At 39.5% G+C, this 22,329-nt stretch overlaps 1 protein-coding gene across 1 annotated transcript; it reads left to right on the plus strand.

The window, feature by feature from the left end:
* Positions 1-392: 392 nt before the first annotated feature.
* rps6ka5 (ribosomal protein S6 kinase, polypeptide 5) lies at positions 393-19,997 on the plus strand. The gene is made up of 17 exons (XM_054613703.1): positions 393-598; positions 3,920-3,991; positions 4,149-4,367; positions 4,591-4,706; positions 4,798-4,899; positions 5,156-5,239; positions 5,396-5,499; positions 5,595-5,745; positions 5,931-6,092; positions 7,450-7,575; positions 8,797-8,930; positions 9,878-9,971; positions 10,828-10,998; positions 11,328-11,519; positions 12,876-13,035; positions 13,459-13,622; positions 14,183-19,997. Exons 1-17 carry the CDS (start codon positions 484-486, stop codon positions 14,486-14,488), a joined length of 2,472 nt encoding a protein of 823 aa, XP_054469678.1. The 5' UTR covers positions 393-483; the 3' UTR covers positions 14,489-19,997.
* Positions 19,998-22,329: the final 2,332 nt, after the last annotated feature.

Below are 22,329 nucleotides of genomic sequence, written 5' to 3' on the forward strand. Positions count from 1 at the left end.
CTTAAATATTATATATACACACAGAAACTTTTATAACTATTGTATTGCACAGAGTATTTGTATTGCATACTTGTAACTATTATTAGTATTTTTACACTGTTGTATTGATTTTTTTTTTTTTAAAGATTACTTCTTCCACCACTGACTAATCTTTTAAATTCCCAATTGATTGCACTTCGATATTTTGCATTCCTGACCTTTGACAGGAGCATGTACAAGTGAAGGCAGCACCAGTCTATCGGGGAGGCGGGACTAATTTGTCGCCAACACGAAACGAACCAATCAGAGCTCAGTTCTTCCCATAGCAACCCCAATCAGCGAAGAGGGACTGTCTGGTTGCGAGGGTAGTGTAGTGGTGGTGTACTGGAAGAAGCAAGTGTTTCCTTTTGGGCTTGCTGCTAGGTTTCGCAGCTGCACATATATGTGTTATGTGTGGCTCCTAAGTAAACGTTCAGCTCTCTTGCTTAATCATTTAATACATATATGAACCTATTTCGAAAAGCAACACAATTGAAGCAGGAGATTACGATGCCGTCCCCGATGGAGGGATCTTCCAGAGAAGGTGACCTCTTTACTGTGAAACACGAGCTGAAAAACGGTAAGTTATCCACGGGCTAAACTTTTCACACGGTCCTTTTATATCCGTTGAGAGACACGTGCCCGCGCACGGGGTGGGAGGGGGGGGGGCATGTTAGCTGGCTAGCTGTGCGCGACACAACCGCCACCGGAGGCTAACGTTAGCTGACTGTGTCCTCATCGAACGTTCAGCGACCTCACGTCACTAACGGTTAAACTGACGTCAGCCACCCGTTAGTAAACCCACAAGGAGCCCAGAACTGCACCAACTGCAGCTAACGGCTGGTTAACGTCTATGCCAACTGTCAACCCATTCAACGTTAATCACCAACGTTTAGTCAGTTGGTGTCAGTCCTGAATGACATAAGAGAGGGAAGTGGTGTTGAACAGGAAGCTGTAGTTCATAACTAGTGTTTTTAATGTATAATATGTTGGATTTAGTATCTGTCCCCCCATTGGGATCAATATATATATATATATATATATATATATATATTACATTACATTACAGTCATTTAGCAGACGCTTTTATCCAATAAGTGTATTCAACATAGGTATTCAAGAGAACTACTAGTCACCAGAAGTCATAAGTGCATCTCCTTTCTTAAACAAGCATCTTAAAGCATAAACCAGAGCAAAAGTATAGTGCAGAGGCAAATTACTACGAAAACAATAATTGCAACAGACTAATACGAATATAACAAGTGCTACAAACCACTACGAATAGGATAAGTGCAGTAAACGAATACGAATTATTATATATAATAGTTGGGCAGAGTTGGACACATTGGTTCATAATAGCAGTGCTGCTGTTCAGGCTGCAACATGACTGTGCTGCACCCCCCATTCACAGTCCTGCCCTAAATATGCAGTCAGTCTAGTTGTTACTTGAACTTTTTTTTTTTTTTTTTTTTTTGAATTTACACAGCATTTAAGCTGCTGCATCAACTAAACCCTGCTTTTGACCCCATTCTCATTTGAACTACAAGAACACAATATAGCTAAATACATCATAATGTAGCTAAGTCCATTCATTTGTGTTAATCTTCCTGCTACATATCAATTATTGGTAAAGAAATAAACTATAGGGGACGTGATTGTACAGTAGTCGTACAGTACCAGTCAAAAGTTTGGACACACCTTCTCATTCAATGGTTTTTCTTTATTCTTGTTTTTTTCTACATTGTAGATTAATATTGAAGACATCCAAACTATGAAGGAACACATATGGAATTATGTGGTAAACAAACAAATGCTCAACAAACCAGAATATGTTTTATATTTTAAATTATTAGTTGAATGAGAAGGTGTGTCCAAACTTTTGACTGGCACTGTGTATATATATACAGTACCAGTCAAAAGTTTGGACACACCTCATTCAATGGTTTTTCTTTATTTCTACATTGTAGATTAATATTGAAGACATCCAAACTATGAGGGAACACATATGGAATTATGTGGTAAACAAACAAATGCTCAACAAACCAGAATATGTTTTATATTTTAGATTAGTAGTTGAATGAGAAGGTGTGAACAAACTTTTGACTGGTACTGTAGTTGTGTTGATGCTTTGCACAATAAAAAAGACAAGATATCCACTTCTGCGAATTAACAGCTTGTTGAAATTGAGTTGCATTTAGATGTTGGGTTTTTAAGTTAATCAAAATACACTATTCAAGGTAAGCTTTTTATTCTGAGGAACGTTGGCATTTCTCTTCTGCAGACTGAAGAGGCCCCTCTTGACTGACAGGAAGGAAATCATCTGGTTGGACACCTCTGTCAGTCTATTAATAAACACCAAAATCAAACTTGTACTTGGCAGATGAGCTGGACAAGGGTGTTATGCAACCTAAACCCTTGACCTCAGATTTGAAGGACAGCTTTGTTGTTTTGAAATGATACACTGTGCACTCAAAGTGTCTAATGGTTGCAGCATTTCTTCTCGTGCGTAACGGGAGAGGCAGCGGAAAAGATTAAATCAGCCGCTTTAATTGCTCAGTAGCCTATTTTCACAGTGTGAGACAGAATGGATGTGTTCACTACAAAGGGCGTGCATGTCTAAGAGCGTGCTATGCTCAGTCATCTGTACAAGGAAACCATGATTTAGAAAGACATGAGGAATCACTCACAGTGAGTGCTGAATTCACTGAAGATCTGTGATGGAAGATAATGACGTTTTTTTGCTCGTTAATGCTGCAAGTTTGCCTGCGGTGGCATGGAAGATTATCACATCCATTTTTTAGATCTTTGTTTACATGAAGGACGTTTACTGATTATGCATGTGGTTGTGTCAGCAGCATTTGCACATTTTTACAATTAAACAAATTCACTTGTGCAACATACACAGTCTGTTACTGTTGGCTATGCATTCATTTTACCACCACCAAGACTTTCCTAACTTTTCCGGTGTTTTTTTATCGCTGATCCTCCAGTTTAATGCCCACTTATGCAACCTTTGAGTTTTGCAGAGTTTGAACTTAATTTGCCTCAAAGCGTCTTGGCTGGAGTCTCTTTGTATCAAAAAGAAATACATCATGTATAACATGGGCACCAGTTACAAAACAAGGATTATAGTGTAAGGTGATGTAATGTGACTTCTGGTGTCCAGCTTTTGGCAACAACGGCTTAAAACAGCTGATCTGTTTTGAATGTATTTACAACTTGGCTGTGATACTGTATTCAATAGACCTTTTTCCACTGATTTTAACCAGAGTGTGGATGTTCATCATTAAATGATTAACTTTTATCATTTAGGAGCAGAAACAGCTATACTGTAGAGAAGGACCAGGATTAGAGGTGGTCTAAATACTTAAGTATTGTTTTGTTAATGAATCAGACCCTTCACTTATTATCCAATCTGCGTCGACTACTTGTTCCTAATCATATCTTTAATGTTTTGGTTTTAGTACATATTATTTCAGCATTGTAAGTGAAAGGCTCTTTGGACGTACTTACTCTTAATGTGGCACCAGTCATGGGAGGTGGTAACAATTGCAGTTGCAAACAGCATGCCTGCCAGTGCATTGAATATATAAACATACATTTTCTCACATTCCAGATAAGCCTCAGGTAGTCAATTGGTGGAAAAATACCTGTATGGAAATATTTTTTATTATTCTTTGCGAGCAACTACTCATCAATATTGTGTAATTTTGTAAGGATGTGAATATGTACTCTCTCACATAATGAATGTGTGAGTGAATAACCCAAAACGGAATTCATCTACAGTAATATACTGTGACATGATGTTTGTTATTTATTGTATTATATCATTCTTTTGCTTATATGAATTGAGTGGCTTATCTTATTCTTTTGTTATATTTTACTTCTCCTCTGACTTCAGCCAACCTGACGGGCCACGTAGAGAGGGTGGGCATTGAAAATTTTGAGCTATTAAAGGTGCTAGGCACAGGAGGTGAGTGAAAATTTGAACTTCCATCCATGTCTGTGTTTACCAGAGCGAGACATTTTGTTGATAATTTGCATGCCAGTCTGGCATCCAATATTGTTTGTCTTAAACTGTTGCTCTGCAATGAACATAATTCTCTGTCCTTGTTTATTTTTACCACCAGCATATGGCAAGGTGTTCCTGGTGAGGAAAGTGAGTGGTCATGATGCAGGGAAGCTGTATGCCATGAAGGTTTTGAAGAAGGCCACCATCGTACAAAAGGCAAAGACCGCCGAACACACGCGGACCGAGCGGCAAGTGCTGGAGCACATACGCGAGTCTCCATTCCTCGTCACACTTCACTATGCCTTCCAGACGGATACCAAGTTGCACCTCATTCTGGGTTAGGACGTTTTATATGAAACCGCCTTCAGTGTTATGTTCATACATGAAAAATGAAAAGGCTAATGATTGTATTTAACCCTGAGAACAACATGGGCATTCACCGGCTGAATTAATTAGTTTGTTGAAATTCAAAAGAAGTATTTGCACTTTCCTGTAGAAAATGAACCCACATTTTATTTTGGATGATATTTTGGTGACATGCATGATATCCTTTGTTATAGATTATGTAAATGGTGGGGAGCTCTTCACACATTTGGTGCAAAGGGTGCGATTTAAGGAACAAGAAGTTGCTTTGTACAGTGGAGAGATTGTATCGGCACTAGAGCATCTACACAAGGTAACCCCAGATTCAACGCACAATAGAAGTCATCTATTGACGCGTACATGCTTTGTGTTTCACCTGCCCTGCTGTCATTTTCTTGTTGCAGCTTGGGATTGTCTACCGGGACCTGAAACTTGAGAATGTTCTGCTGGATTCAAGTGGTCATATAGTTCTCACAGACTTTGGCCTCAGTAAAGAATTTGATCAGGTACAGAATATGTGAATGTCTATATCGAGTGTTTCTTACCAAAAACGCATTGTTTGGGTCCGTGAGATCTTACAAACGTGATGAATGCATATCCTTCCTCATAAAACTTTGGCAAAGCAATTTTTTTCTTGTATATTAAATACTTAAAATTTAAAAACAAAGTCCTGCCTTCTTGCAGGCATAGGCACCAAGGATTCTTTTTTGTTATATTTGGATTCTAAGCTGTGTCTTTTGATTTGTCCGTTTGTTAAAACAGGTGGAAAGGGCGTTTTCTGTCTGTGGCACCATTGAATATATGGCTCCAGAAATTGTGGAAGGAGGAGAGTCTGGACATGACAAGGTAATTTGTAGTTGCATGTTTCATGCTGTCTTCTGTTTCAAATCAAGCAGCCCTGACTTTCCCCTCTGTATTCCTGAATGCGTGTGCTCTCCTGTGAGATTTTTTTGTTTTGTCTCATAAGCCAAAGTCACGGGTGGTTGCTTTCATGCATTCCAGGCGGTGGACTGGTGGAGCCTCGGCGTGTTGATGTACGAGCTCTTGACTGGCGGATCACCCTTCACTGTTGATGGAGATGAGAACTCGCACACAGACATTGCCAAGTATGGATTCTCCCTGATCGTCAGCCACAGCTTTCAGCCAGCCTCTCAGTTAAATCTCTCTACAACACTGACCATATCTGTCTCACACATCACAGGAGGATTTCAAAAAAGGATCCCCCTTTCCCCAAAGATATGGGACCTCTGGCCAAAGACCTCATCCAGCGACTCCTCATCAAAGATCCAAAGAAGAGACTGGGATCAGGTCCTAATGGAGCGGAGAATGTAAAAAAACACCCGTTTTACCAGGTGGAGCTCATTGCTTGTCTTGAATATTTCACAATATTTAGAAAAACTAAATGGCAGGGTGGGCAGTTACTCCACATAATGGGGCTGCTTTGAGTGAGTAGCATTTAGGAAAACGGAGTGTTTGTATAAGCTAGGTTAATAAGGATGTGGATGAACCACAATGTTTTTCTTTTTCTAAACTTTAGAAAATAAACTGGGAGGACTTGGCAGCTAAGAAGGTGCCTGCCCCGTTCAAGCCAGTGATTCGGGATGAGCTGGATGTCAGCAACTTTGCAGAGGAGTTCACAGAGATGGACCCCACCTACTCTCCTGCAGCTCTGCCTCAGAACTGTGACCGTATCTTTCAGGTGGGAGAGTGTTCTGGGTTTGTTTAGACAACCAGAATATTTTTTTGTTGTTGTGACTCATTGTTTTGTTGTTTACATATCGGAACATTCCTTTGTGCTCCCCGCAGGTCATTGCACAGGACGCCATTTATATTTGCATTTGCTTTTGTGCTCATGTTTGTCTGGGCTCTAGTTGCAGGCAGTGTGAGATGTTGACACGGATGAAAAATGCATTATACATTATCCCCTTTTTGTCTGTGACTATATTTGTCATACTCCACAGCAATCCAAGTAATCAAGTGAAGTTTTGAATGTCCTCAAAAGGTTGCTGTAAGTCAACATGAGTCTGTCTGTGTGCACTGGTATTTCAAATTGACTAAAGAGTCTTTTATTGAAGTAATTGCTGCCATATGCAGCTCTTATTGAAGTAACAGATGTGAATGACTATTTTTGATGTAGCTTTGAACCATAATATGGCCCACAACTCTGTGCCAGCTGATGGCTGTCTGATGTATTGCATGAAATTTCAACTCTGATTGCCTTCTGGATCCTTGAGCTCGGCAGATCAATAGATCCATTAACGGGCTTCTCTCGTGGAATAAAAGGTTACACTTTGAGAGCATCACCACGTCTGTCTCGGTTACGCCTTCAGTCTTTGATTGCCAACTTCATCTTGGCTTTTTTCGCTCTCAGCTGCCATTCACATAGTCTGAAATTTTGGGGTCTTTATAATTTGCAAGCCTAGCAATCTCTGAGATAACGACAGCAATCCCAATTTTAAATCGTGCACTTGCTCCCCCACGGTGCCTCACAAAACAAAATTAAAATTGCATTAAGAGCGCCAAGATGTAATTTCACAGCAGAGCAATCAAATATTCAAGCCCGGCAATTTAGGGCATCTCATTCATTCACCACCCATCCTTCCGTCCATCCATGGCTGTCACTACATACCACACAGCTGTGAGTGTGTTGGTGAAAAAAGGGAGAGAGAGATTAATGCCAGCTCAAAGCTTTGGGTTCCCCACAGCTAGAATTAAGCAGGCAGCGCTCCACAATGACAGGTCTAACAATAGGAACAGCTGGACAGCCACTGTCACTCACAAATTAACAGAATTGGGTTTATTGTGGAGCTGACAGGCCAGTTTGATATAGAAACATATGAAGAAAAATGCACAACTATTTTAAGTTTTACTGTAAATATGGAAATATATAAAACGCAGTAAGTGTCTTTTTATAGTATAATCAGGGGCCTTTTAATGCTGCAAGCTTTTTCTGAGGCTGTAAACTGCAGCAATGATGTTTCCTTTCCCCCTGTCCTTACAGTCCAACCCTCACTTTAAAACGTAAACACCTAGAGTTCATCTGTTTCTGTGTGCAGGGCTACTCTTTCATGGCCCCCTCGATCCTGTTCAAGAGGAATGTGGTGATGGACGACCATGTCCAGCTGTGTGGGGGCTCTGAGAGGCCGGGCTCTGCTGCGGTGGCCCGCAGCGCCATGATGAAGGTAAGATGAATGGACTTGGATGCCTCTGCACAAACACACTTAAGCTAATGGCTGCTGTCACAGACAGATGATATTCTTTTCCTTCTCACGACTCCACTCAAACTTTTTTTCCTACTGTAGTTGTTTTACTCACTCACACTCAGATTCAGTTGTCAGGTATGATCCTGTTTATTTAATGATGCTAGTTCATTAATTCACTTGTGTTTCTGTTCAATGTAATGCATTTGAGAATGTAGCAGAGTGTTTCCTTTTGTGGCTTCATTGGGTTCCAATCTCTCTCATCAACATCCTGGGTGCCTTCTGCAAACTTTGCTGTTTTCAGGATTTATGATCAGTTTGGTATATTGGTGATTGGGATTATAATTAATCTTATTAAGGCTTTTCAGTCTAGCCCAAAAACCTGTTAGCAGTGTTGAATTAATTACAAAATGCTGGAATTTTAAAAAAAGAAAAGAAAACCAGCATTGTGGCAGCCTACTACTCTTTTAGTGCTTACACTTATCTTAAAACAGATCTGTATAATGTAGATTTTTACACATTTCTTGCATTTCTCACTTCCACGTTTCTCTTTTGTATGCAACTGAAATTGGAGAACGTTGCACAAAAAGAGAAGTTTCCTGGGTTGTTCCTAAAATGGTTTTCATGGACTGCTGCAGATCACTGAGTGGTGATAGACGTTCTAAGATCACGAAAGAAAAACTATTTTGAATTTCATAATCACATAGAAAAAGCAATATTTATAAAAGAAATAACAGCAGTTAAGAGACTTCAGATTTCAGGCTGTTTCTCAGTGGTTATTGAATTAGGTGGCATGTTTGATATAAATGCTATATATAAGAATTCTAGATTAGACCTACATTTGAGAAGACATTTATTCCCCAACTTTATGAATCTTTGTTTAGAGAATGAGACATTATAAAGAATATTAAGAAAAGTGTACAAAGGAAATGTTTTTGGTTATGTAAGTAGCAGTAGTTAAATTATTATTTTATAGGAAAGATAAAAGCAGCCCTGAAGCTGCAATAATATTCAAATGTATGGCAAATTAAATTTGAGTACGCAAAGTCTTTATTTAATTGAATTACATTTTACTTATCCACATTTGTATGTACAACCTCACAACATTGAGAGCATTCTTTAATTGAGGCCATTTGTAATTATTGGACCCTTTGGTGATGTCTCTCTGTCAACTTATTTTGGTCCACTGTCACCCCTCTGCAGGACTCACCTTTCTATATGAGTTATGAGATGGATCTGAAGGACAGTGTTTTAGGGGAGGGCAGCTTCTCCATCTGCAGACGGTGCACGCACAAGAAGACTGGACAAAAATACGCAGTCAAGATCGTCAGCAAGAGGTACAAACCCCCATCCTGCTTGCTCAGATGTGTTTGTCTACTCCGATGCTTTTGGCTGTGTGATGTTTATAGTTTCACTGGATAAATCAGTCGGCCATCCTCCACCTCTCCCTGGAAGAACGTGGACCCTTATCAGCCTACTCTAGTCAAAATCTTTCCAAAAATATGAAATGAGTATGTTGTCTTAAATTGATAAATGCTAAATAATATCATAATTTGACTTATACATAATAACTTTGATTTTATTTGCCTTATTAGTCTGTTAAATGTTGCCAGACGTGGGTTAATAAATGTTAATATATCTCTGTTCACAAACCTGGTTATTATTGCTGGAAAGTGCTGAAAAAACAAGCTTTGATCATGTTTGTTGACTGCAGTCCTACACTGCACTCCTACACTCCTCCACTGACATGTTGGCACCAAATATTATGGCTCTAATAACAGTAAGCCTCACTGAGGCAATCTGACTGACACAAACGTATGATCCTTCTTCTAACTGGACAGTAGTTTCAATATATCCTTGTCAGGGTAAAGACAATCCATGCACTTTAAAATGGATAGAAATGCCTCTGAAATTAAAAAAATATGAGACTTTGAGAACTCAACCTTGTGGGCTAGCCCAGGTGAATTATGGAAAATAACAAAGCAGAAGAAAATGCCCAGCCCACACAACTCACTGTTGTACTGTACAAATGTCCTACAAAAAGGAAAAAGGTGATATTCTGTCTTCTTTCTAAACCTCGCTTTTGCTTCGTTCATTATACTGACTTCATTATTTGCTAATAAGTCAAAGACAGATCAAAAGTGCCCAGTAGAGACAAAAATGTAAATTGAAAACCTGCCCTCTGCAAAATTTACTTTCTCACTCTACTGTGTGTGTGTGTGTGTGTGTGTGTGTGTGTTTATGTTGCATTTCGTGACACTGGTTATCTGGCTTCCTGCTGTAGGATGGAGGCACAGACTCAGCGAGAAATTGCCGCCCTGAAGCTCTGTGATGGCCACCCTAACATTGTCAAGTTACATGAAATTTACCACGACCAGGTAAGGTTAATCTCTGCGGATACAACTGCGACTGTAAATTCTGCTCTGCGTGGCTCTCTCTGTAGCCTGTGGAGACTGCAGCTTTAATAAGTCCTGGAACTGGAACAAGGCAGATTAATGGGGATGCTAGAAGCCCTCGAGGTCCTTCTTTATCTCTTCATGTATTATCCTATAAACATCTCTCTGTGTGCTCGATATTTCACACCAACGGTATTTTTAAAACTGCAGCTGTTCAAACGTCCATTTCTCACCACTAAATAGAAACAACCTAGATTTACTTGTGTTGCTAATCGAGCTGCACACTCTATCCAAACTAAGTGTGCATGTGTTCCAACTGTAGCTTACCTCGGTTATTAGGATGGTGTGTCCGTGTGGCTGACTGTGTACAGGTTCATTAGCCCCGGCCCTTCAAGCCCGGGAGCACCACTTTAGTCCTGATGAGCTCAGTGGGGTTATTACTGTACCTCAGAGGCCTGTGACCCAGATCAAAGCAGCGCTGCCTCGCCTCGCCTCAACCGAGTCCTGCCTTTGTTCCCAAAGCCCGGCGCTAATGAGAAACTCTACTCTGCCGCCCAGACACATTATTCCCTTCCCACTTTGTTTGGCCCCTTTCACTTTTTATTCAATACCATTATGGTTTGATCTCAACGTCATTGGATCAGGAATGGGCTTTTTTTTTTTTTTGTTGCTATATTTATTATGCAAAAGAAAGAATTCTCATCCACCATTTCACACGTTAAGATTCAGCTGTTTTCAACATGCACTTCAAGCTGTAAAAGCAATTTCAGAGGGTATCAAAGAATAGAGGTTGGTGAGTAGTGTAAATATATTCTGTGTGTGTGTGTGTTTGCTGTAGCTCCACACGTACCTGGTTCTGGAGCTGCTCGGTGGAGGGGAGCTGCTGGAGAGGATCCGCAGGAAGCAACATTTCAGCGAAACAGAAGCCAGCCGCATCATGAGAAAACTGGTGTCGGCCGTCAGTCACATGCACGATGTAGGAGTGGTGCACAGGGACCTTAAACCAGAGGTATTGGACACACACTCAGCAGGACTGCTGCTAAGAAATATTTTCTGTCCGAGCAAAGTTTGTGTCTTTTTGCTGAATACAGAAACACTGGATCATAAGCATTAAAACAGAGTTACAGTGTTTTTATTCTGACCTTGTTATGATCTGCCATATTATCATTCTGACTCTGCAATCTTCCACCAAACAAGAGTAAAATTGTTTGACTCTAACGTGGGTCAAAAGTACCTGGTCAGACAAGTCTTGATGTCCAATTTAGTTCAATTTTGAGTGGACCAGTTCTACTGGACAGAAAGAAATGATTGCTGTTCGTGTCTCCAATTGCTTCGTAGAACCTGCTCTTCACGGACGAGAGTGAGAACTCCGAGATAAAAATCATAGACTTTGGCTTTGCCCGCCTCAAACCACCAGACAATCAGCTCCTGAAGACTCCCTGCTTCACCCTGCAGTACGCAGCACCAGAGATACTCAAGTATGACGGCTACGATGAGTCCTGTGACCTGTGGAGTCTGGGGGTCATTCTGGTGAGTGAGTGTGGGACACCAGAGTCGTGCTCCGGTTAAAATAGAAATTGAACTGATGGAGAATCTTTCATTATTAACTCCACATTATCCTGATGGGAAATAAACAAATCAGCAGCCCGTTAAGTATTTTATTTTACAGTAATTTGAACAGAGATTGTAAACATAACCGTTAAGAAAAAAAATAACAGTTGCTGGTGATGGATTTTAAAATGTGATATTTTCTAAAATGTTCAAATTTGTTGAAATCCGATAACTTTAAGTTGTTTAACGTTATTGGATTGAGGAAGCAATCACTTCGAGATCTGCTAATTTCTTATGGCCAACTGGTTATTGATATTTGATATGATCAAGTTAAAAGTTACTGAGAATACTTATGCCCCTCATTAAATGTAAGGTTTCAGTTTGAAGAAATTGATGCTGCTCAGTGAGGAATAACAGAGCTTTGATTAGCCCTATTCAGGAGCATCATTATTTGTTATGAAGCATAGGTCTACTTTAGACTACAGCGTCCCACAATGCTCCAGGAAAGTGACCTGATTATATGAATGTATATTTAGAAAAAAATGTGTTCAAAAATCCTCAGCTCCGAGCCACTTTTAAGCATTTCTAAAACCAAATGAATGTTTAATTATGAGCTCCATACAGCAATCATTTGTAGATGTTATCCAGTATATGGATTATAAGATAAATTATAAGATATAAAAGTGAAAATTAAAAGGAGAGTGCAGAGAGTTGAGAGAGAGAATTTCTGTTCTTGGCCAGTCATCCGAGCAGAATCTGGGCTTTCTGTGCGAGTGTTGTTTCGCACCGACGCCCCCTGGGGGGATATGAGAGTAGTGTTCCTCATGGAGCTTTGATGAAATGGCTACTGACAAGCTGTGTGCACAATGCCCTGGAAGCAAAGTGAGCACACACAGAGAGGGAGGGAGAGTTCAGGACTGATCCTCCACTGCCAAAAGGGCCGTTCCCAACCACTGTCATTATAATGAGAAATCAGATGTAAGCGGGCCAAGGTGAGCGCCTCCTGTTCACTCCGCTGAGCACAGACCGCTCTTCTGTTTAGTGCTGGTTCAGCCACGGTCAACAACATGCAGCATAACAGTGGAATAATAATGGACAGTCGTGATCGGTCAAGGGCTCCTTTAAAGCACATGTTTATTTCAACAGCAGATTTGTTTTAACACAGTTAACTTCCCCAGTTACTTTCCCAGCTCATTGTACAAAAAAACAAACATGTAGTATATCCTGCACCACACTGACTGTACAGAATATGTCCATTCAATGTAGATATTTAAGCCTTGAAACTGTATTCCTGGTGTTTTGACAGACAGTTGTGTGGTTTTCCTCTGTTTGCAGTACACCATGCTATCTGGGCAGGTGCCTTTTCAATGTCAGGAGAAGAGCTTGACCCACACCAGTGCTGAGGAAATTATGAAAAAAATCAAACAGGGAGACTTCTCTTTTGAAGGCGAGGCCTGGAGAAATGTTTCCCAGCAGGCCAAGGACCTGATTCAAGGTGAGGAACTGGTGGCTTGTTCTTAACGCCAGTGTCTTGATCTGTATGTTTTCATAAAATAAGAGCTCAGATGTTATGTCACCTTGGAACTGTGGATTAGTGCACATTTAACTGTATTAGTAACCACATTGTCTCTCCCATATTAAGAACATACAAACTACAGGTAACAAAGATTCAGATTAATAATGTGACTTGTGAGTTTTCCAACGAATCGTAATAGAAAATACTGGCCTCCTTTACTAGAAGAAATGACGTTTTGAATTTTGTGAACAGTACTACCAATTTTTTTTAAAACATTTGAATCACAGATTTAACTTTTAACCCTCAAAGCAGCTCACAGCGGCTGAGCTACCTGAAGAGGAAACCACCTCCTAACTCGTATTTAGAGCACCAAAGGTAATTATCTGTGTCTTGTTCCTGCAGAGCTGCTGACAGTGGACCCAAACAAGAGGATTAAGATGTGCGGCCTACGCTACAATGCCTGGCTCCAGGACGACAGCCAGCTGTCCTCAAACCCACTCATGACACCGGACATTCTCGGCTCCTCCACTGCCTCCGTCCACACTTACGTCAAAGCTACCTTTCATGTAAGAAATTACCAGAAGGGCATTATTTCTGTATGTAAACGATGTTATATTGAACAACAACCTGCTGCTGCTCATAGTTTAACGGAAAGCCACTCTTAAACACAGATTATTATTAGATTATTTATTTTAAATCTATTACAAGGTTTTTGTTTTTTTGTAATTTAGGTGAAATGGTTAAAAAGGAAAATGTTAGAAATCGCTAATTAGAATAATCATTACTTGCAGCCCTAGCCAAAACGGATTGTTGTAGATGTGTATTTCATACATGAAAAATGTGTTTCATTGGTAAAAACACGATTGTTGCACATAGTTCAAAATAGTGCAGAAAAGATGGAGAGCATTCAGGGATGCATCGATCCCATATACTGGATCTCCATCAGCACTGATGCTGACCCCTTTAAGCACAGGTAAAGACTTAGTATTCAAGATCAGCAGAGTTCACCAGAGTTGAGGAATCTAAATCGGTACAGGGAGAGAAAGCAGGATCGGTGCATCACTTGGAAATTGAATTATGAAATCTTAATAACTGGCTCACCAATTCCCAAAATATTTTGTCCTAGGCTTTTAACAAATGTAAGCGGGAAGGTTTCCGCCTGCAAACGGTGGACAAAGCGCCACTAGCCAAGAGGAGGAAGATGAAAAAGACGAGTACCAGCACAGAGACCCGCAGCAGTTCCAGCGAGAGCACCCATTCCTCGTCCTCCTCCTCCCAGTCGCAGGAGAAGACTTTCACGGAGGGCGACGCCAAGCCGCAGCCCTCCAACAGCACGCCTCTCACCACGCCCGTCAACACGCCCGTGGTCCTGGCAACCGACTCCGAGCAACAACCAGTGCATCCAGCCTTTCACTTCTCAGAAGGACAGTGAGACAGCGAGAGGAAAAAAGGAATTTCAGAAAGTTTTATGACCCACAGGACGGCTTGGACCAGCGTAGAGACGGCTCTCTCTTCTCGCTCTCTCTTCTCGCTCTCTCCCTGGCAGCTCTCTGCATCTGGCTCAATTGCATGGACGTTCGTACGTCTCCAAAAAACCAAGCATGCCGCAGGAGCAGCAACTGTCACCTCATTATCAATCAATCAACCTTCACTAGCAATAGCCTATCTCTTTTATTTTCTCTTTCACTTTCACACACAGACTGTTTTTTAATCAGGGACCGGACCAGGAAGAAGTTGTGTCCAAAATGAAAAGGGCTGCCCTACTGCCCCGGGTCCAGACAGACAATGGAGAGACATCTTTAGTCTCCTCATAAAATCGCAGCTCGCTCTCTGTCCGCCCCACTTACCTGTCTCTGTCCACGCCTCCGGGGGTTTTAAAGGGAAAGTCGTAGTGTTTACATCATGGATTCAATGATTTTTTTGTCAAAGGGAGAGGAGGAAATGCATCGTGCTGCAGCGTAACGTGACGTCGGTCCACTTCTCTGCAAGATGGAGCAGGTTGTTTATATGTGAATTTTACAGACTAAGATTTATTTATGATAAGCTATATTGTTAACTTATTAATGGTTCAGACTGATCTGAAAAGAAATAACGGATACAGTGCGTCTTTAAAAAAAAAAAAAAAGACATTTTGTGTATGTGTGTATGTGTTACCCTATCAGCTCAAAAGACTGTTTCCATGTTGTCAGATGGTTGTTCATTCATCTTTGTAATCATCAGACAGCAATGCTTCAAGTAGGTACAGCAGTTATGCAGACACTGTAAGACTTCTAAAGGCAAGAAGAGATTGACACCATTAGCTGCTGGTTAACGGTTGTCAAATGTATGTCAGCAAAGTCCTTTGGACTTTTTTTTATGGAGGCTGGGATTGAACTGCAACTGTGTCCAGTGGTCAAAAAAAGATATATCCTTGTTTATAAGGATTAAAAAAAGCAAAAGTAAACATCTTTTATAGGAACAACCAAATGTGGATGTAGTATGTTCAGCCAAATATGTGGTTTTATATTGTTGTATGGGGAATACTGCCGCCTGAGGGGATGTGACCCCACAAGAAGAGCTATATTTAGATTTATTTTTGCCTCTTATGTGGGAGCATGACGATGTTAAGGCTCAGCATTGCTGCTGTTCCACATTGTCTGATCCTCAAGCCAGTATTTAGCCCAGCAGTGGATTTGCCTTGTGTGGTTCCAATCAGCTTAGTGCGAGGTGAATGCGTCCAGGAATTTAAGGTTGAGTTTTCTGTGATCCAAGATTACAAAGGGCGACTTCAAGTGGCTTCCTTTTCGGATGAAAAGAGATTAAATAGTTTGAGAAATGGAGAGTTTTATTTGCCAAAAAATGCAATTAAATCAGGTAAAGGACAGGTTTGAGTCAATGAGTTAAGGGCGGTGACACATTTTTAATGCAATATAGTGCAGAACGTTGCCACTTGTGTCACTGCCCAAAGTGTTACCACTACTGCGGAACATCTACCCTTTATGAAAACACCAAGTCCCTGAGGACTGACCTCAAACAAGCACTGCTTTTATTTTTGACACCGGCCCTTGCTCTCTTTACCATGTTGTACTGCATGACTGAAATGGTGATCTTTGCAGTGTGTGACAGCGCTCACTTTGAGGCAGATATCTGGTTAGTATTTGGTCCCCAGTGCATGATGTAAACTGAAACATCAACCTCTTCTATCACTTTGTTTTTATGGGTGTTTTTGGCAGATTCTCATTTGGTTTAATGGGAGTTTGTTTACTTGCACATTTGAATACGCCACGATTGAATTGGGGACTTTGAAGTTTTTACTGTTTGAGGTGTTTAAACACCAGAAAACCCTTTTTACAATAGCCTGAATATTGTAATGTCCCAATGTTACAATACTGGTGTTAGCCAGGAGAGTTAGGAAAGTAAATGCCGTGCTCTGTTAATTGTTTTTTGCAAGTATGTGTTCGTCTGTTTTCATGGTGATATTTGAAATACTGTGTTCTATTGATATGTACATGGGTATTTGTGTTCAGTATGTGAAGCTGCCTAGAAGCAGTTTCTCCTGCTTTATCAGGATATAAACTCTAGTTGGAATACTGTGTGCATTTAAAACACACTCCCTCATCTTTCTTCCATTTTAATGCGCTCTGATTTTGAACCAAAGCATTAACTTCAAGGTAGCTGCTCTAAGCTGCATGGGATATTTCCTTTCATGCAAATATGCAAAGAAATGCTTCACATATATATCAAGGTTTCTGTTTGTTTTCTCCAAAGGATGAAATAATCTAGATGTGTTTAGCTCAGATCATTTTTCTTTGTGTATTTTTTGTTTCAGAGATTCTCTATAGGGTTTGAAATATCCATACTCAGCACATTATCATGCTTAAAACTATGCATCACTTTTCACTATTTGTGTTGCTTTTGCCATTTCAAAAAGACCTCGCCAAATGGGTCCAAACATAATGCGTAAAGGGCACCGTGTACATATTCTGTACTTTTAACCTCATAGCATCAGCCACAATAGAAATAGCAGAGTAAAACCCCTCGCCCTTCTAAAAAGCTAGAATCCTTGGATCTGAACACTACAAAGCTCTTGTCTAACTTAGTTCGCATGAGTTCCCCGTTGCTGCCTCATTAAGCCTCTTTTCTTTTGTTTGGGTGTATTAATAGCTCAAGAGGAGGAAGAGGAAAAGTGGCCTATATTGAGCTCCCCCTCTGGGAGCCAGGCTCTATTAGCTGATGCGCTGCAGTGCTGTTCGTTCCAAAAAAAATACCGTACGCTGCACGCTGCCTCTGTGGGACCCGGCTCATTTTTCTTTGTAGGGAAAATAACAGAGTATCACAGGAAGAGGGTTGGTGTAGTACCAACGTCTCTCGAGGGCAGATTTTTAAAAACTAGGTTTCCCCCCCTTTGATGAACAACTTGTTCAGTGTGCCACTATGAGGAAGAGAAGCCAGTTTTGATTTGACGTCCTATTGCCTGTGATACATTTCTGTTTATTGGTTCCCTGGAAATTGATTGAAAGTTAATTTTCCCGCTATCGTGCTTCCTCCTTTTTTGCTTTTCTCTCCATTAGGGTTGAAAGTATCCCACCTGATAAGAAAAACCTTTTGTACCTTTATGCATTTATTAGAGGGTCTGATAGTTTGGACTGTTGTATAAATACCTGACTGATTTTGTGCATTTTGGTGTCAAAGCATTGGATTTGGGGACGTTCCTACTTCTGTCCTTCTGTCAGTAGAGTCATGTTTGTGCTTTCGAGACGGATGTTGGTGCCAAAGCTGAAGGTGTCATCTTGCTGTTGTGGATATATTGTCTGTGAAAGTGACAGATGCTCATGTGGAGCTGTCCACGGTGCTGAAGTATCCGAACCTCTGATGGTGCAGCAAAAACAAGTAGCTTTCCACAATGTCCCATAATGACGTGATCCTTCAAAGCGGTCAGAAAAAGGAGTGCTTTTCCCCTGAAGGTTACATGTGAATTACACTGGGGAGTATATGGATACATTTAAGAACTAGGAGTTATTGCTAAGGAGGAAAACAATCACATAAATAGGATTAAAAACTGATATGAGGCTAATCCTAAAGGGGAAACCCTCTGATTTTATGCATCCAAGTCTGTTTACAGGTCATTGGGACGACTACTGCATATGTGAAAAAGTCATATAAAAAAACGTTTTATGGCAAAACCTGATCAGTTTCTTAAGGTTATGTCACTTCGGCACACCAGTGAAAAAATGAAAATAAAAAAAATCTGGGGGTGCAGAATTAGAAAAAAAGTGGGTTTACCAGACCAGACATGGTATTCAGTTACGTATAATAATAGGTTTATATTAACTTCAGACATAAAGCTTGGGAAAAAAGTTCACAATATGTTGTGTGTGGACTATCCAAAGACATTGTTTATAGTAAAATAAATTACAGTTTTAAATGGAATTTTTCAACGCTGTGATCATAACAAAACTAGATACCACTTTTAAGAAAATACTGTATTCTATGTTCTCTTACCCTTTCCAGGGAGGTGAAAATACACGGTCAGCTACAGAATGGCACTGTTGTCTTGCTCAAAGACACTTCAGCAGCAACATTTAGACTTGAACATGTGTATTTATAAGGTTTACTCAGCCCAGTGTTACATTATTGTAAACAGAGATTAATAAAACATGAGAAGGTTGTAATGTTTTGTTATGATGAAAAAAAACATTGATGCTTTTCTGTACAAAAAGTTTTAAGAGATGTCATTCAGTCGTCATGCCAACTTGTCACTTTAGACATGATCATCATCCTCTGCGTCACCGTCATGCATGTGCTTCTGCTTGATTCCTGTCAATATCTCTCAATTCCATCGATTCTTTTCATATCCATGTCATAACGTTACTGAAGCGTGTCAACAAGTACTGTAGCAGTGATTCCCTTTGAGATTGGTCGATATATTAAACTGTTTAAAAACACGCAATCAAGCTTTAAAGGCAAAACTTTGCACTTGTATGTTATTTTTTACCATCAATTGATTTTTTTTTTGTAAAAAAAAAAAGGAAGAAAAAATGTCTCTTTGATTTTGTGCGGGTTCCGTCTGTTTCTGACATTTGTGAGACGACACCATAATATAAACCTCAACACCGAATAGTACTTTTACTGCACACCTGCTTTCTTAGGGCACTGTGATCTTCATCATTCAGGTCTTTAGGCACACCATTGATATAATGAGGAAGAAAAACCTTGATTTGCTTCAATAAATGCTTTACTTAGTGGCTGAATACATCTGTACATGAAATAACCTGAAACCAGTCGTGATGAGTCTTTCTAACAGACATTTGGTTTCATTTTCAAGTGTATTACTGAAGATATTTTGTGATACCAGGATTTGTGTGTACTATTTGTCAGAAGGACAATAAATGTACGAATTTCCTGTCCATTTATTGATCTTGACTAATAAATTAGGTACAAATCTTTTTTATATTTAAAAAAGGCATGTTAGGAGACTTTATTGCAGCGAGTGGCCTCTAGATGGCAGTGTTTAATAAAGTGCCACATTGAGAATAGTTTCCTGTGCAGCATGAACTCTATTCAGACTTTAGGATTTATTCATAGATGAGTCAAATATAAGATTGTGTTAAATATGCTTCAAAAGTAAAACTATGATTTGTCATGTTGTCTAGCGGGACTAGAGATTTATGTCTATGTACCAAGTCGACTAAATGCATATTTATAACCAAATTAAGATTTGTGTCTTTAAAAAGTGAACAGTAAGTACTGTAAATGTCCAGTTATAATATTTTTGTGCTCTGATTAAAATAGTCATATGCAGTGTGGACCTGATGAAGGTTTCCAGTCTCTTTAAAAAAGTGATTTTAAGATGCACACAAATTTGATATTGTATGACAAATATACAAGTGTGAGACTTCAGAGGAAGATCTGAATGAACTCAGTGGGTGATGAAAGAATTCCTGATTATGTGTAAAGTGACAATAAAGAGCAGTGTTTGTGTTTGTACATTGTTTCCTGTTTAGTGTTAATCTGTGAAGAAGTATTTATTTTAGAAGTTAAGGGCTTTAATGTCTCTAAATCCTTTTAGAAAATAGGCAACTGTTGTCAAATGTTGCAATAACATAAATAAAACATTACATATCTTCTCCACTAGGGCTACGACTAATGATTATTTTCATTATCAAGAAGTAATCGATTAATTGTTTCACCTAAAAAGTCTGAAAATTGGTGGGAAACAATTTCTCAAAACCAAAACTGACTTATTCATATTGTTTGTTTTGGGGTTTTTTTCCACCCAAAACCCAAAGATATTTATTTTACTATCAGAAAACAAAGATAACCTGCAGATCTATTCACACGTGAGAAGCTAAAACCAGTGGGTCTTTGGCATTTTTGATAAAGAATTAAATTATTAAATTATTAAATTATTAGAATTATTAGATTAAATCAAAAGTAGTCTGCTCTGTTGTGCACTCCCATGTTCTGACAGTAGAGGACGCTCTTTGGCTCACAATCAGCTGGACAGCTTGTGTCAAATCTGCTTATTGAAATTTTTTTACTTATAAATAGGTGATATTTGAGTTTTTGGTGTTGAGCAGGTTAATCGTACAAGAGGGGAGCTCCACTACAGATTTTCTTTTTTTACATGACAAAAATCAATATGTATAATCACAAACCAAACCAGAAATTTGTCCCCAGGGAGGATCTGAATCAAGAGACAGGTCAAAGGTCATCTATGTGCACAGTTGCGCAACTAATTATCTTCCTCTCCTCTTTGTGTTTTATTTACGCTTTTTCTATCATCTAATCTCAATGTTATGTTTAAGTTAAGAGGTTCAGTGGCTTCTGCGGGTCACAATCAGATTGATGCAGTACTTCTGCACAATTTTTTTTTTTTATGCATGGCTTTCAATCCACTTATTGTGGTTTCACCCCACTTGCTACTAAAGTATATGCAACAATACAGATGGTGCACTCACAGAGCACTTTCGCCTGGCTAATTTTTGCAATGCGAATGTCAATATGGACGTTCAGCAGGAAAACTCATTACACAGTGTATCCTGTGTGTGTGTGTGTGTGTGTGTGTGTGTGTGTGTGTGTGTGTGTGTGTGTGTGTGTGTGTGCATGATATCTATTTTCTTTGAAATCTCTCTGCACTAAAATACTATCCATTACTAAATAGTGTGTGGTGTACTGTGGTCAAGTATTCAGATGGAAGGTCTGCACTCTAAAATCCATCAATGAGGGTTTTTTTTTTTAAGGGGGGGGGGGGCTATTGGCTAATACACCCAGAAAGACCAACATTTAAAAAAATCCTTTTCCACAGACTCAAAAGGAGGCGTAAGTACAAGATGTGGTCAGTGGATTTCTATTTTGTCCCCTTTATTTTTGTGGCTCAACACATAGTAGACTCTTACTTACAGTGGCAGTGTGGTTGCTGATGCAGTTTTGAAATAAGGAGAATAATAAGAAAAATTGTAGTAAAGTCAAGACAATGTGAACCTTTGTTGTGGTATAAAGCATAATTCTGCCTATTTATGCAAAGCACTGTTTCGTTCACCTTCAAAGCACTCTGTCAACAACCTGAAACAATTGTACTTTCATGTCAACATGTATTGATGTATTTCCAAAAAGACTCTCCTCATCTGTCAGTAAAAAAAAAAAATCATATCTGCCAATTTTATGATGAAGTGATGTTGTGAGAACTCGTCATTATGGCACTCAAAGAGGAGAAAGAACCTTGGAAATAACATATTTATATAAATTATAGCAACCAAAAACACCTGATGACTTCAGTCAAATCAACAGTTCATGCTCACCAATGACAGATCAATGGAGAAGGTGTTGGATGCGTTTTTTTGCTCTGGTTTATGCTTTTAGATGCTTGTTTAAGAAAGGAGATGCACTTATGACTTCTGGTGACTAGTAGTTCTCTTGAATACCTATGTTGAATACACTTATTGTAAGTCGCTTTGGATAAAAGCGTCTGCTAAATGACTGTAATGTAATGTAATGTAATGAGGTTGGATCAGGACGGGAAGTAACGAATTACATTTACTCTCGTTTCTGACATTAAGTAGAATTTTTGTGAACTTGCAGGACACATTTTTAAAGTATTTAAGTAGTTGAAAAATACAAACTATAAACAAAGGTCATATGGTCCTTCCTTCCGGCTGCAGTCAGGTTGCACAACCAGCTCTGCCCCCAGTAGACCACATGACACTAATACTCTGTGCAATACAATAGTTATAATAGTTTATGTCTGTATATATAATATTTCAGTTACTGTGAATTCTTTACTGTTTTTTACAG

Source organism: Anoplopoma fimbria, chromosome 15, assembly GCF_027596085.1.
Source record: "Anoplopoma fimbria isolate UVic2021 breed Golden Eagle Sablefish chromosome 15, Afim_UVic_2022, whole genome shotgun sequence".
Taxonomy (NCBI): domain Eukaryota; kingdom Metazoa; phylum Chordata; class Actinopteri; order Perciformes; family Anoplopomatidae; genus Anoplopoma; species Anoplopoma fimbria.